Source organism: Saimiri boliviensis, chromosome 1, assembly GCF_048565385.1.
Source record: "Saimiri boliviensis isolate mSaiBol1 chromosome 1, mSaiBol1.pri, whole genome shotgun sequence".
NCBI classification, from domain to species: domain Eukaryota; kingdom Metazoa; phylum Chordata; class Mammalia; order Primates; family Cebidae; genus Saimiri; species Saimiri boliviensis.
In genome coordinates, this window is record NC_133449.1 from 181,775,675 (window position 1) to 181,791,338 (window position 15,664).

At 35.6% G+C, this 15,664-nt stretch overlaps 1 protein-coding gene across 4 annotated transcripts in view; it reads left to right on the forward strand.

The window, feature by feature from the left end:
• Positions 1–15,664, forward strand: part of FBN2 (fibrillin 2) — a 262,792-nt gene that overhangs the window by 151,796 nt on the left and 95,332 nt on the right. For 3 of the 4 annotated variants that reach the window (XM_003920636.4, XM_074381877.1, XM_074381882.1), the window contains 6 exons: positions 800–925; positions 1,793–1,915; positions 3,906–4,028; positions 9,557–9,709; positions 12,644–12,697; positions 14,357–14,482. In XM_003920636.4, the coding sequence (XP_003920685.2) occupies positions 800–925; positions 1,793–1,915; positions 3,906–4,028; positions 9,557–9,709; positions 12,644–12,697; positions 14,357–14,482 (705 nt within the window). Of the gene's footprint in view, positions 1–799; positions 926–1,647; positions 1,916–3,905; positions 4,029–9,556; positions 9,710–12,643; positions 12,698–14,356; positions 14,483–15,664 lie in introns of those variants that run through there. The other variant, XM_074381889.1, reaches the window with a different exon arrangement.

The window sequence follows — 15,664 nt, forward strand, 5'->3', positions numbered from 1 at the left end:
TTACGTTATTACAGATTTATTTATAATACCCTCAGAGATTCTCCCTTTAAGCATAAACATGTTTGCATCTATAACCCAGGCAACATGGTATCTGGCTTCACAAAAATTCAGTTTATCTTCCTTCCCTAGATCAGAGCTTCCTTTCTCCAAGTAACATCAGTAACCTTCTCTTATTAACTGAGGTTAAGATTTATAGTCATTTTCAACTACTGTTTTCTTTGAATCCCACACGTAATCCAACACCAAGTCATGCCTGCTCTTTATTCACAGCTTCAGTGCTACACCCACCACCAGGGTCCAAACTCGCCACCTCACTGCTGATTCATCTCAGTATTCTTTTACCAGATGACTGCCTGTCCTCTTTTTCATTTCCTATTCAGCCACAGGTAGTTGCTTGAATCAGCTTTCTCCAGAAGTTTTCATTGTATTATTCTTAATCTAGAAATTCTGGAGATACTTTACACTTATCCAACATCTCGTTCTGACTTTTAAGACCTTTATCCACTATGTCAAAAACAGCTGCAACCAGCAATTCCAGCTGCACTGCCCAAACTTTCTTAGGTTTACTGCATACCCTCCTTTTTTTTCTTTCTCTCTTCAGCTACTATAAGGGCAGTAAAATTGCTTGCACCTACCTATCAAAAACAAACAAACAAAAAAAAAAACAACTGATGAGAGACAGAAATTTTGCTAAAGAAGCAACATGACTTTGAATATTTAAAATTCCATTTCTTATCTTACTGTTTTTATCTATAAGTATTGCAAAAGAATAATGTTTGGCCATTCTTCATCTTCCTAGATATTGATGAGTGCATCCAGAATGGAGTTCTTTGTAAAAACGGTCGATGTGTGAACACAGATGGAAGTTTCCAGTGTATTTGCAATGCTGGCTTTGAATTAACTACAGACGGAAAAAACTGTGTTGGTATGGAAATTTCCTGCTCCCTTGCAAAAGATTTTAAAAGGATATACATTTTTATTTAGAACCATATACTATTTCCATGAAAGCTAACACACCACATATGTGAGATCTTCAGGTAACTTAGGTAAAATGTAAATGCTTTTAATATAAGACTGTTAAAGCATAGGGACAGATTTTTTTGGGTGTGGGGGATACATTATAACAATGTAATACTGCTTCTGAAAACTTCCTGCGTGTTACATGTTAAATGGTAAGTAGCAGTTATTCTTCATAAGTTTAAATAATTATTAGCCCTTACTCTATTTCAGGTTTTGGGTTTACAACACTAACAAAATAGAAAAGGTCTTCTGGTCCTTCACAAACTGGAGGAATATAAAAATGTTTGACATATGCGGTACACAAATCTCTAAAATTGTGGCCTGTGATGTCTAGCAGTGCAATAGATACCAACACACCACAGAAATATTGTTTACAAAGCAACACATCATATTCGTCTACCAATGAAAGTCCAGATCATTTCATTTGCAGTGAGGTCTGCTATTGCCTTATTTTCTTATAAAATAAACACTCACTGAAATTATATTATTTTTTTTCACAAAGTAACACACTACTCATGGTTTATGTGGTTTTAATAGGAGCTAAGCACAAAATTTATTTAATTCTTTTCCTTTAAATCCATATACTGAAGGTCCTTTCCACTTTCTGCACTATTTTCTCTCATTCAGTTGGCGTTCTTTTTAAAAAAAAAACTTAAAGCCATGAGCACATGGCTCGTTTATGTAGTGGAATTTGACTGGGCGTTGTTTGTGGAAGAAGAAGGAGTTGATTCCCTCAAGGCCAGTGTTCAAAGTCACTCTTCCTCTTCTACAGATCATGATGAATGTACAACTACCAACATGTGTTTGAATGGAATGTGCATCAATGAAGATGGCAGCTTCAAGTGCATCTGCAAACCAGGATTTGTCTTGGCTCCAAATGGGCGTTACTGTACTGGTATGTGTGGCTTTCAGATAGGAAAGTGACCATGATTGAAACCACCTTTTTTATTTGAATGAACCATGGAAGAATTACTTCAACTTCCTCATGTGGCTTTCATATTATTCACATTTCTTGCTAATTTACTAAGGCAGGTGTCTAAAGCTTTCTAGAAAAACACCCATCTTAGTCTAGGGAACAGTAATATCTTAACCAAAAGGATAATGGCATAGGAAAAATTAAGGGGTTGACAGATTGGTTTTAGCAAGTCTTGTGAAAAACAATGTAGAAATAATTTCTTTCAACTGCTTGGCTGAATAAAAAAGAGAAAGAAAAAATCTTGAGTTTTTTTTTTTTAATGTATTCTCAGAACTATATTTTCCACCATCATTCATTATGGGTTTAGCATTACATCTTTTCCATAAAGCTAATATACAGACCACTTGTAATGGTATCATTACCAAAAATCTTATGTTGACTTAGTAAACACATAATTTTAATATTCCAATTAATTCTTTTGTTTATGAAGCCATTTTGAAAACCAAGCCCTAGTGATAACTTTAGTAAGCTAAAGATATGCCTCTTGGAAATAAATGAGACCTTACTATGTTTGTACTCACAACTGAAATTCGGTAAAGTGGAATACCTTTTGCAGCTTCTGCTTAGAAGCAAATTTTTCTTTTCTTTTTTTAATTTATATATTTTTGAGACAGGCTTTTGCTCTGTCACCTAGGCTGCAGTGTAGTGCCGCGATCCTCAGCTCAGTGCAGCCTTGACTTCTGAGCCCAAGTGATCCTCCCACGTTAGCCTCCCAAGTAGCTGGGACTACAGGCACATGCTCCCATGCCCAGCTAATTTTGCTTTATTTTTTGCAGAGATGAGGACTCACTGTGTTGCCCAGATTGGTCTCAAACTCATGGGCTCAAGTAATCCTCCTGCCTCAGCCTCCCAAAGTTCTGGGATTACAGGCATGAGCCATCACACCTGGCCAAATTTTTCTTTTTCTTTGTTTTCTTCTTTTAGACAAAAATATCTCTATCAGCGGTGTTCCGCCTTCAGTTTTACAAACTTAATCTGAATATCAGATAAGGATCATACTCAATCTCTATAATTTCAGTGAATTTAAATGAAATTCAATAGACAATAGAGATTTAAAAATTGAGACTGAGTCCGTATGTCCCTGAATAACAGATAGATTGTTGACTCTCCAGGAAGGAAAAGTGCTGTAGTTTTGCTGGTTGAACTCGTGACTGGGATATCATTTCAGGGTGAACTGATTTGGATTTAACATAAGGTAGCAAATTGCGGTTATGCTTCAGTGTATAAAATTATGTTACAGTATGTGACTTTATTGCAGCCTTTCTAAAGAAACTTCCGTATACAGCTAAAGATGACTTAGATCTCACCAGTTTCTGCTTTCCAGAAATTAGTTCTTATTAATTATTTAATTGCAAATGTGAAGATTTTAAATACTCCTGAGTCAGCAGTTGTGTGTTTGAAGTCTGGTTCATCTTTTAGGGAAGTCATTTAATTCTGAGTTACATTTGATAAATTCAAGTTTTTTTGTTTGAAAATTAGAAGACACACCTCAAGTTATTTTGTTGTTTTGATGACCAAATTAATATCAACATAGCATCTACTTCTAGTTAAAGTGTCTTAACTAGAAAAAAATTACAGAAGTTTACCTTAATTTTAAAATAATTTGTTTTACTTAACTAATTTGGATTATTTAACATTAAATGGGATTGTCAAATAAATAATGAAGAAAAGTGGATTGTGGGGCTTTTTTTTCCTCAATGGATAAAGTAAAGTAACTTTTACTCTGTCTTTCTGAAAAGTATTGAAAGGATTGCATTTACACATAATCTGTTATCACACTTATGTGTTCTTCACAAGTTATAAAGTTATAAACAAAAGGTTCGTAATACAGAGCAGTGGCAGCAAGTAAACCCAGTAAGAAAGTTAAATTTACCCAGTAACCGCCTGACTTCTGTCACCCACTGCACAGATGTTGATGAATGCCAGACCCCAGGAATCTGCATGAATGGGCACTGCATCAACAATGAAGGGTCCTTCCGCTGTGACTGTCCCCCAGGCCTGGCTGTGGGCATGGATGGACGTGTGTGTGTTGGTAAGTGAAACATTTTATAACGGACCCACCGTGCGAAATGAACTTTGAAAAATGGACAGAGATATTTCTGTACAGTGGAATAATCTTCACTATGTAAAGAGTGTATGCTAAAACATGGATAAACCTTGGAAAGATTATGCTAAGTGAAAGAAACGAGTCACAAAACACCATACATTGTATGATTCCATCCATATGAAATTTCCAGAATCGGCTAGTCTATTAAGCAAAGTAGATTCGTGTTAGGAGAGAGAGGATGCAGGTGGTGGGAGAGTGGAGTGGGAGCTAAAAGATATTTTTGAGGTGATAAAAATGTTCTAAAATCAACTATAGTGATGGGTATACATAAATGTAAATATGCTAAAAACAATTAAATACACTTTAAAGGGATGTATTCTATGATATGTAAATTATGTATTAACAAAGTTATTTTTTTAATGGGCAGAAACCCTCAGATAGTTCCCTTCAGAAGGCTCTTACGCGATGCAAGTCAAAAATGCTGTAGGAAAAAATACATCTTTAAACCAGCATCCTTGATAATATTAGATAACTGAATCCTAAACACAGTGCATTTCAGTTTTATAATTAATCACAGATAAGCTATGTAACGGGGATTATAGTTAGAGGTAAGTAAACTCTTGGTCTTACCCTAACAAAACTTAAAATATAAATATTGAACTTAAAGCAAAAGCTCGAAATGTTTTTAGTTATTCCTCATCACCATGCAGCTAGCTGCAGAAGCAAGAGTATAAAGAAGTATGAGCAAGAGTATGAGCAAGGATATATATTTTATCTAAGCCATTCAGGTTCCTCTAGGATACTTTTGTCAAATTGATCCCATGAAAATCAGTCAGAAGTACAAGGCTCAGCTTTGAAGAGGCAGGCAAAACAGAAGTGTCACTGTCATTTTGGAACCCCAACAATACGTTCCAATGATAAGGATGGCAGAGTGAGTAGTAAAGCATTTAATGAAGTTTTCTCTCCGAAATGCTTTCATGAGGCTTCTAGAGTGAATTAGCCATTATGTACCCTCTGTTTTTCAGGTTGTACAGTAAAACATAGAAACGGGATTTCAAAGTGTATTTGAGAGATAGAATATTCTTAGACATAGTTAATACTTTACTCCTACTTTGAGAATCAAAACATTTGGATCCCAAGAAGGAGAAGAAGTAGAGAATTTACAGATGGAAATAATTTATTCACTCAAATTTATCCACTCAATCCAGTTAAAGATTTATTTCACACCATGAAGTTGTCAGCACTTTGTTCAGGGATATTTCAAATACAACAGCCAGAAGAATATAGCTTCTTCCTGCTTACAGAGCTAAAATATTTTCGGTTGCTTTAATATACTTACTTGTTTTTTTCCTTTACCTAAATGATTCTGTTGAAATGTACCATGAGTACAAAGCCAGTTTTGGAGGGAGAGATTGTTTTTCTCTTAAGCAACCAACATGTGAGTCATTGTTAATGAATTCAGTAAAACATAAAAGTTGATTCTCTTGTTCACATCCAGAAAACATCAGAAATTGTCAGAAAGCCCCCTCCAGTTTTTCATCATTGTGGTCATTTAAACTTTTTAAAATAAAAACATTAATTGTCATGTGTGTAAAATCATATATTACTGTTTCGATAACGTGCTAGATGTGCTTTTTTCACGTCTTTTGACTAAATGTTACTTGTAGACCCATTGATTCTTTAAGTTTGAGATGAGTCCTGGCGCAATAGGTCATGCCTGTAATCCCAACACTTAGGGGTTCCAACATGGGAAGATTGCTTGAGCCCAGGAGTTCGAGACCAGTCTGGGTATCATGATAAAACCCTGTCTCTGCAAAAAAATAGAAAAATTAGCCAGGCATGGTGGTGCGTGCTGTAATCCCAGCACTTTGGGATTCTGAGGTGGGCAGATTGCTTGAGCTCAGGAGTTCAAAACCAGTGTAGGCATCATGGTGAAATCCTGTCTCTGCAAAAAATGCAAAATGACCCAGGCATGGTGGCACATGCCTGTAATTCCAGCTACTCGGGAGGCTGAGGTGGGAGGATTGCCTGAGCTCTGGAGGTGAAGGTTACAATGAGCTATGATAGTGTCTCTGCACTCCAGCCTCGGTGACAGAGTAAGATCCTGTCTCAAAAAAAAAAAAAAAAAAAGAAAGAAAGAAAGAAAGAAAGAAATGAATCACTGTTATGAATTACTATTAGGATTAGCATTTTAATTTTAGATCTCTTTTTAAATTTTTCTTCTGTAGATATTAAGATGTGTGTTTTTTTTTAAGTTTCAGATAATTAAACTACAATTTTAACTAGTATGTTGAAATACAATGCACAAGCAAGGTATAAACAAAAGGCAATCATATTTTTATTTTTCCCATTCATTCAAAATTTATCTTTAAGTTTATTCAATGATGCAGTTTAATAAGTACGGAAGAAAACTCAGACCACGTGATAACTACTGAATATTCTTAGATGACAAAAACATTCTAAGATGACAGAAAGAAAAAGGGCTTCTCTGTTCTTCCTTTGCTCTTTTGTTGTTTTGAGAATTAGATAAGATTTGAATGGTGTCTAGAACATAGCAAATGTCCAATAAGTTTACTACTGATATTATTGTTATTTAATTAGAATAGTGACATCATATCTAGGTCATAGTCTTAAGAGTTGCTGCTTTAAGTTATAAATAAAAGTTGATATTAAAGAAGAATAAAATTAAGTTAGCGTTTTGCATCCATACACATTTTACCCATGGTATGCAGATCTGCTAATTACCTGAAGAAATTTTAAATTTTTTCATTTTTTAAGAAAGAAAAGGGACCAGGCATGGTGCCTCATTCCTGTAATCCCAACACTTTGGGAGGTCAAGGCAGGTGGATCACCTGAGGTCAGGAGTTCGAGACCAGCCGGCCAATGTGGTTAAACGCCATCTCTACTAAAAATACAAAATTAGCCAGGCATGTTGGTGGGTGCCTGTAATCACAGATACTCAGGAGCCTGAGGCAGGAGAATCACCTGAACCCGGGAGCTGGAGATTTCAGTGAGCCAAGATCACTCCATCCTGGGTGACAAGAGTGAGAAGAAAGAGAGAAAAAGAGAGAGGAAGGAAGGAAGAAAGGAAGGTAGGGAGGGAAGGAGAAAGGGAGGGAGGGAGGACAGAGATGGGATAACATATGGAAAAGAGGCAGCTTAGCATTTAGGGCCAGTCTGTCACCAGCACATTCATGTGAGCATATTCTGATGGTTCTACTGGTATTGTTCCTCTTATCCTATCCACCTGTATACAGTGGATTAGTTATATTTGAATAGTTTAATATGAGCTATGTTGCCAGTTTGGGATCTTGGAATAGGAAAAGATCAGTAGGGAGATAGTGAGTTATCTCAGTTGATTGTTCAGTCAGTTACAGATAGAACTCCTTGCTCTACTTTTCCTCCCTTCTCATTACTGTACTTTACTAGTCTTAGAAAAAAATAGAAGAGGGAAGTAAGGTGGTCACCATTTTCTGAGTATTTCAGATGTGTCCCAGGCACTGTGCTTACTACTTAACAAATATACTTTCATTTACTATACAGACTGTATCCTTATTTAATGAATAAGGAAGATGTGAAGTAATTCTGTAAGATCATCTTGTGGGGATCTGAACCTGAAGAAGTGTATGTCTCTAAAACCCACATGCAAGTTATGCTACTTTCTTTTGCATGAAACTCCTGATGTTGAGTACTCTAAAGAGATTAATTCACCTGTAATGCAAACTATCATATAACAGGTCTCACTCTTCCAGTGAGTTCCATAGGCCCTTTATCTGCTTGCATCTAAAAATTCTGCATGGCATGTGCTCTTAGTCCAAAAGCAGAAATAACTTTGGCTGTTCATAGACGCCTTCCAAGATAGTTGGCAATGTCCAAAGAACTCACAAACATCATATCGGAAGTCATGAACTATGTCGTATTTGTGCAAATTTGCCTTGAAGTCATGTCTGTGTGTGTGTCTAACTCAGAGGGTATGTTACCAAACTCAGCCACTACAGAGGCAGAAAGCTTCACTGAGTTGACTCCTCAGGGATGGGGCTGTTGAATCCCATGGCCTCCTTCCATTTAAGCACACACATATCTCATTTTTAATGCAGCCATAAATCACAGTGTTTTAATCAGAAACACCCCCAGGTCATAAGAAATTATTGGATGACTCATTTTGCATAACAAGCAGATAAAATTTTTTCCAACAAGTTGTGAATAATTACAGATATTTATAATAGAGGTTATCTCTGGTGAAATTACCAGGTCAGTATTCTGCTTAAAAATTGTACTGGTTCTTTGCCCTTTATGATCTGAGTTTTTTATAGTTCACCATTTACTGTCTCATGAAGTTGTAGGATCTTTTATGAGAATTAAGAGTAAGAGAACTAAACAGGACATGCTTCTTTAGGGTATAGCCTTACTTACTAGAAAGAAGAAGCATTTTGGAAGTCACATAAGCCTTGTTTGAACCCCAACTCAGGCACTGGATATTCAAGGATTTCAAACTACATAGGTAGCGCTGAACCTCATCTTCCTCGTCTATAACGTGCACATAATGACCACTCTATAGAGCTGTTGACCTGACTGTTCAATGACATCATGTCTGAAAGCAACGAGCACAATGCCAAGAGCACATATGGTAGTTAACTATTTTTATAACTGGATTTACTGAGTTTCTGAGGTTAAAACAGTCACAAGCAGTATCCTGGGAGTTGAAAAGAAAGACTTCCTAACTCAAAAAGTGGGAGTAGGAAATCTCATGCCCAAGCAGTATCACCTCAAGGTGGTTTAACTTCATTGACTTCATTGTTCACGAGAACTTCCAAAATTGAGATGAGCAGTGTCATTTTGAATATAGTATAGCCAGTGACTAGAGCTCAAAGTATTCTTTATAACTGTGGAAATATCCTAGGTTCCATGAAAGGTTTGTGAGGGTAAATGGGACAATGGATACTGTGTAGCTCATAAAATTTATTAAAGAAAAAAAATAGAATCAGAGATCCGCATTCATTCTTATCCTCACTCAAAAAACATTTGTTGATTTTCTAGCACTATTACATGCTAAAGATGCAAAATCAAAGTCTCAGATGCCTGGACGGCCAATGCGGTTCACACCTGTAATCCCAGCACTTTGGGAGGCCGAGGTGGTCGGATCATGAGGTCAAGAGATTAAGACCATCCGGGCCAACCTGGTGAAACCTCGTCTACACCAAAAGTAGAAAAATTAGCTGGACTTGCTGGTGTTTGCCTGTAATCCCAGTTACTCGGGAGGCTGAGGCAGAAGAATCACTTGAACCCAGGATGGGGAGGTTGCAGTGAACCGAGATCACACCACTGCACTCCAGCCTGGCAACAGAGTGAGACTATCTCAAAAAATAATAATAAAAATAATAATAAATAAATAAAAGTTTCATATGCCCATTAAAAGCTGCCAATCTAGTGGCCAGGGTAAAAAGAAGCCTTCAGTTTTGAAATCTCTGTGTCTCTATCACTGCCTCAAGTCATTGTTTTTCTGTCTCCTTTAGATACTCACATGCGCAGTACGTGCTACGGAGGAATCAAAAAAGGAGTGTGTGTCCGTCCTTTCCCCGGTGCAGTGACCAAATCCGAATGCTGCTGTGCCAATCCAGACTATGGTTTTGGAGAACCCTGCCAGCCATGTCCTGCAAAAAATTCAGGTGGTGACATGTGCCATTTTCATACTTGATAAATAATCAAGAAATGCAACATTAGATGTCTGGCTAAAGAGAACATCAGCTAAGTTTTTATCATTAATTTTAACTGAAGAAAAGAAATCCAATCTTGTATTGATATGTGAGGCAGACAGTAAGGAGATTTGGCTTGTGTTTATATATGATTTCTAGGCCAACAGAACACACAATGAATAAAAAAATCTATTTGCTGGCTGAGTGTGGTGGCTCACGCCTGTAATCCCAGCACTTTGGGAGGCTGAGTCAGGAGGATCACTTGAGGCCAAATGTTTAAGATCAGCCTGAGCAACATAGTGAGACCCTGTCTTGGCAAAAAGAAATTCTTAATTAACCAGATGTGGTGGCACACAACTATAGTACCAGCTAGTAGGGAGGCTGAGGTGTGGGACATCACCTGAGCCCAAGGGTTCGAGGCTGCAGTGAGCCATGACCATGCCACTACACGCTAGCCTGGGCAACAGAGCACAATGGTGACTCTTTAAAAAACAAACAAAAATCTGTTTACTTATACAGTTATGATTATTACAGGAGGTTTTTTTTTTTTTTACATGAACGTGATAGCCTCAGTTTCCTTGATCTGTGCTGTCACTGTGAAGACAAGTAGCGTAAAATTTACTTACCACTTTCAAGGTTATAAATGCAAGAACTCAATTTGATTTGTTTCTTATATCTTGACACCAAGTGATCTCAAGTCACAATCTCAGGCAATAGTTCCAAACTCTTAGGTCAATAAGATTGACTCTTATCTATTCATACTTTCACTAAACCCATATTTAATGTATGTAAATTCAGTAGGGATTCTAACATAAACACAATCTGTGTTTTTCCTTAACTTTAGGAGTAGTTCAGAATATAGGCAGGCAAATGTATGAATTACAGTTTAGTGTGATTAGTGCCTTAAAAGGTTCATACACAAGCATGAGAGAGCACAGAGGAAGGAGCAATTAGTCGCCCAGGGCAGCAGTTAGTAGCCCAGGGGCACGTTTAGTTTGGACTTGAAACAAATAAGAACTTTCCGTGTGGAGGATACAGAAAGGCATTCCTACAAAGGAAATGTCTTGTAATTCCCTTAAAAATCTTAAATAGATTCTTCAAACATGGAAATAATGATTTGATGCATCAGGAAGAATTACTGTGTGTGACTTTTTTTTTAAAAAAAGAAAGATAATGAGGAGAATCTAGCTCTAAAATATACCAAACTGAATTATGCATATTATCAAAGAAGTTCAAAAATTGGTGTAAGACTGGACAAAAAGCCAAGTGAACTAATAAAATGAATCTAGAAACCTGAACATGAATAGGAATTAGGATATAACAAAGCATTTTGGAGCAGCGAGGAAAAGGATTAAATAATTATTTTTGATTACTTTTGGAAAAAAATATTAAATTAGGTCCCTACATTAAACGTTAAAACATAATTTTCATATAGAATATAAATTCTTTTTTATTTTGCAATAGTTAAAGACTTTCGAAGCAGGCCTAAATAGTAAAACACATAAGTAAACTGGAAAAAATATTTTATGTGTCATTTCTTAATCTTTACGGAATTTACATTAATCACTAAGGAAAGTTTAAATCCACTATAGAAAAAAGAGCAGTGTACACAAACAGAATTTCACGAAGTAGAAATGCAAATGAAAGAATACCATGTAAAAAGATACCCACTCTCCATAAAATTGAAAATAAATAAGGTGCCATTTTTGTTTATCAGATTGGTATAGATGATTGATTATTCCCAGTGATAATGAGGATATTAAAATGAATACTCCCTTATACTGCTGATAAAAGGATAATTCGAGGACATTTTTGGAGAAGAACTATCTAAAACCTTAAAAGGGGGATAAACTTTCAGAGTTTTACTTGCAAGAGATTATCCTAACAATATAATTAAGCTTCGTATTATTTATGATAGTTTATAAAAGTTGGACAAAATGGATTTCACCAGTAAGAGACTGACTGAATAAATGTGGTACTTCTACATAACTGAGAAAACAACATTAAATGGCTTATTAAATGGGATATTGGGCCGGGCGCGGTGGCTCAAGCCTGTAATCCCAGCACTTTGGGAGGCCGAGGCGGGTGGATCACGAGGTCAAGAGATCGAGACCATCCTGGTCAACATGGTGAAACCCTGTCTCTACTAAAAATACTAAAAATTAACTGGGCATGGTGGCGTGTGCCTGTAATCCCAGCTACTCAGGAGGCTGAGGCAGGAGAATTTCCTGAAACCAGGAGGCGGAGGTTGCGGTGAGCCGAGATCGCGCCATTGCACTCCAGCCTGGGTAACAAGAGCAAAACTCCGTCTCAAAAAAAAAAAAAAAAAAAAAAGGGATATTGACATGACATGCCGGTGAGAGAGCACCCAGGAACCACGTCTGCTTCTCCACTCACAGCCCCTGTGACCTTGGTCAAGTTACTGCATTTCTCTGTGTTCCTTTTTTTCTCAGTTCTAAAAAAGAAAATACAATAGTATTTAGTTTGTGGTATTGGGAAGATTAAAATTGCTAGATGTAAAATGCAGAACAATGCCAAGCCCTTGGTAAGTACTATAACCTACATTTTGACTGTTATTATTTTATTAGCGAGAGAAAAAAAAGTTAAATATCAAGCTTTGTTAAGATCATTTAGATTTTTCTTGAAGTTTCCGTATGTAGAAAATATTAGTAATATTTATATATATTAATAATATTCAGGATGATGACTACAAGTGATTTTATTTACTCTTTTATGTTTATGAGTTTAGAATTTTATAATTGTGTGCCAGAAAATGGTGATCTTTTTCACTTTAAAAATTAATGCACAAATAATTCTTCCCAATTGTAGTTTTGAAGTTATGAAAATGACTTGTATATGAAATAGGTGTTGTTATTTTTAATTCTCTTATTTATTTTTGTCATACAGCTGAATTCCATAGCCTTTGTAGTAGCGGAGTAGGTATCACTGTGGATGGAAGAGGTAACTTTTGTTAATCTCAATTTTATAATAATCATATAACATAATTGCATAGCTTTATAATTATACTATTTATATGAGTATATTTGGTATGAAAATGTAATATTATAAAATAATGAGATCAATTATCTCCTTAAGCAGTGGTTATAAGCTGGATAATATTAAGTGATATGTAGATGCACATTTTCATCTTGGATAAATATTTATCTGTTAAATATGCGTTGCTAAAAATGTCACTAACAAACTGCTCTTCTGATTTCATGCAATCATTGCTTAAGAAATGAACAGATGTGTCATTTATATTAAGAAAAAGAATAAGTCAATTTTATGAGAAACTGTTGAGTAATGGTGCAAATAGGATTAGAAAAATAAATAGTATTAAAGAGATATTTGATATTGATCAAGTTTGGGATATACTGGATGAAATAATTTAAGACTATTTATACCTAAGAATAGTAAAATATTTCTCTCCAAGTCAAGAAGTACGATTCACTAAAGTTTTTCTTGCTTTCAGTTTTCTATTACGGTTAACAGAATTCCAATATGGAATCTTGAATGTATAAGTACATATGTGTTTATAATTTTCAAGTTCTTTTATATTTTTGTATACATATAGATTCATTTATATGTGAATAAAATTGTGGTGTTATTTATCTTCACTATATATGAATAGGTACATATAAGAATATATATATATATATATATATATATATATATATATATATTATTCTAGACTTGTGTTTGAAAGGCTTTATTCATATTATAGATGGTAGGCAGTCATGTTGAATCTTTTTGATAAATATCCAAACCAGAGTAAAAAGTAAACTTTTACAAGTACGTTTTACCCGAGTATGAAATGAAAGACGTTTCCAAAGCATTTAAGGTCTTCCAAATTATTGAAAACAATAGCATCAAAATTGGAGCATAGTGACCAAAACTTGATTTGAGGTTGACTCTTTCACTATATTCCCTGTCAATAGAGCCTCCCTAGCAGAGCCGGCCACTATCGGAAACTACTTGGTCATTCCTACAAGCACATCAGTGCACAAGTCCCACTACCCCTGTGTGATATAGTAGTAGCAGTCATGTTCATGACTTGTTATAAAACATCATGTTTATAAAACATCATGTTCTGAAGCACCCATGTTTTAAGTATACTCTCCATTAATTTCAACTTACCAGCAATGAGAAACACTTATTAAATAACATATTACTCAGTTGACCACAAAAAAAGTAATAAAATAGAAATACCCTGTACCTTTGGGGACCATAAAATTATATGGGCCACCCTAATAAATCTCTGTCTTTTAATTAGATAGTTGCAGTATCTATGAAGTTGAGTTTTCCTTTGGATTTTGAGCCAACAGCCTATAAATCGTCTTTATTAATGTTATCATAAATGCAGTCATATTTCATGATTTAACTCTTTGAATTTCTGCCAGCTGCTTTCATTTTTCTTTTGATTTACCAGTGAAGTGTCCTATATCTCTCAATTGTATTTTCTTACTCCTTGTTTTCAGTTCCTTTTTCTTTCTGAAAGGCAGGCAAATTGTGAGTTTGCAAAGTTAAACACTTCATATGTTGAATGGTCTTTATTAGACCTACATTTATCAACAAACAATAACATGTGTAGGAGCATTCAACTTTTGATATTTAATGCAGATATCAACGAGTGTGCTTTGGATCCTGATATATGTGCCAATGGGATTTGTGAAAACTTACGTGGTAGTTACCGTTGTAATTGCAACAGTGGCTATGAACCAGATGCTTCTGGAAGAAACTGTATTGGTAAGTTATTTGTTATATTTATGCAAGAACCTTTCATATAGTTTAATCCCAGCTATTATATTAGAAGTAAAAACACAAATAAATGACTAAAACTAAAACTCTTACAGTTTTTCTTGTTTCCTTCATATTACACATTGATATGAAAGTATCAGAATCAAACAAAGTTTGATTCTTAGTAAAAAATTACAAAATTAAGATATATGCAGGAAAATGATAGGCTAATAATTGAGTATGTGTTAATTTGGGAAAAGAATATTTTAAATACTAAGTGGCACCACAAAGAAGTTTGTTACTTCTATGGACTAGACTACCGTAGCTTTTCTCTTAATAGTGTAATATGTGTACAAATTGTGACTGCATCACAATTTTCTTTCTTTTTTTTTTTTGAAATGGAGTCTTGCTCTGTCACCTAGGCTGGAGTGCAGTCGCATGATCTCTGCTCCCTTCGGCCTCCACATCCTGGGTTCCAGTGATTCTCCTGCCTCAGCCTCCTCAGCACCCAGGAGGCTGGGTTTTAATGAGGTTGTTAGGGCAGGTTGTGATCCATATTGGCCAGGTGTGGTGACACATACCTGTAATTGCAGCACCCAGGGGGCTGAGACAGGAGAATCACTGGAACTCGGGATGCAGAGGTTGCAGTGAGCCACACCACTGCACGTCAGCCTGGGTAACAGAGTGAGACTCCATCTCAAAAAAAAAAAAAGAAACTTACAATGTGGTCACAATTTGTACACGTATTACACTATTGTGGGAAAAGCTATCGTAGTCTAGTCCATAGAGTTAACAAACTTCTTTATTGTACCACTTAGTATTTAAAATATTATTTTCCCAAATTAACACATGCTCAATTGTTAACCTATCGTTTTCCTGCATGTACCTTAAGTTTGTAATTTTTTACTAAGAATTTGACTTCAACTATTAACAGGTCAGTATAGACGCAAGTAAGTTCAGAAAATAAAATGTTAGAGGTTGAAAGAATTTTGACTTTATAAACAATCAGTTCCCACGATATATCTAAACATGACAACTAAGACAAAGGTATTTCCTTTTTTAATTTATAAGAGAATGATTGAAAAACCTCAAGTATGTAATTTATGTTTAACAAAAGGAAGGGGAGGAGGATGAAAAGGTTTGACAATCTTTTATTGTTTTCTATTAGTGCGTTTATTCAAGAATTTGCAA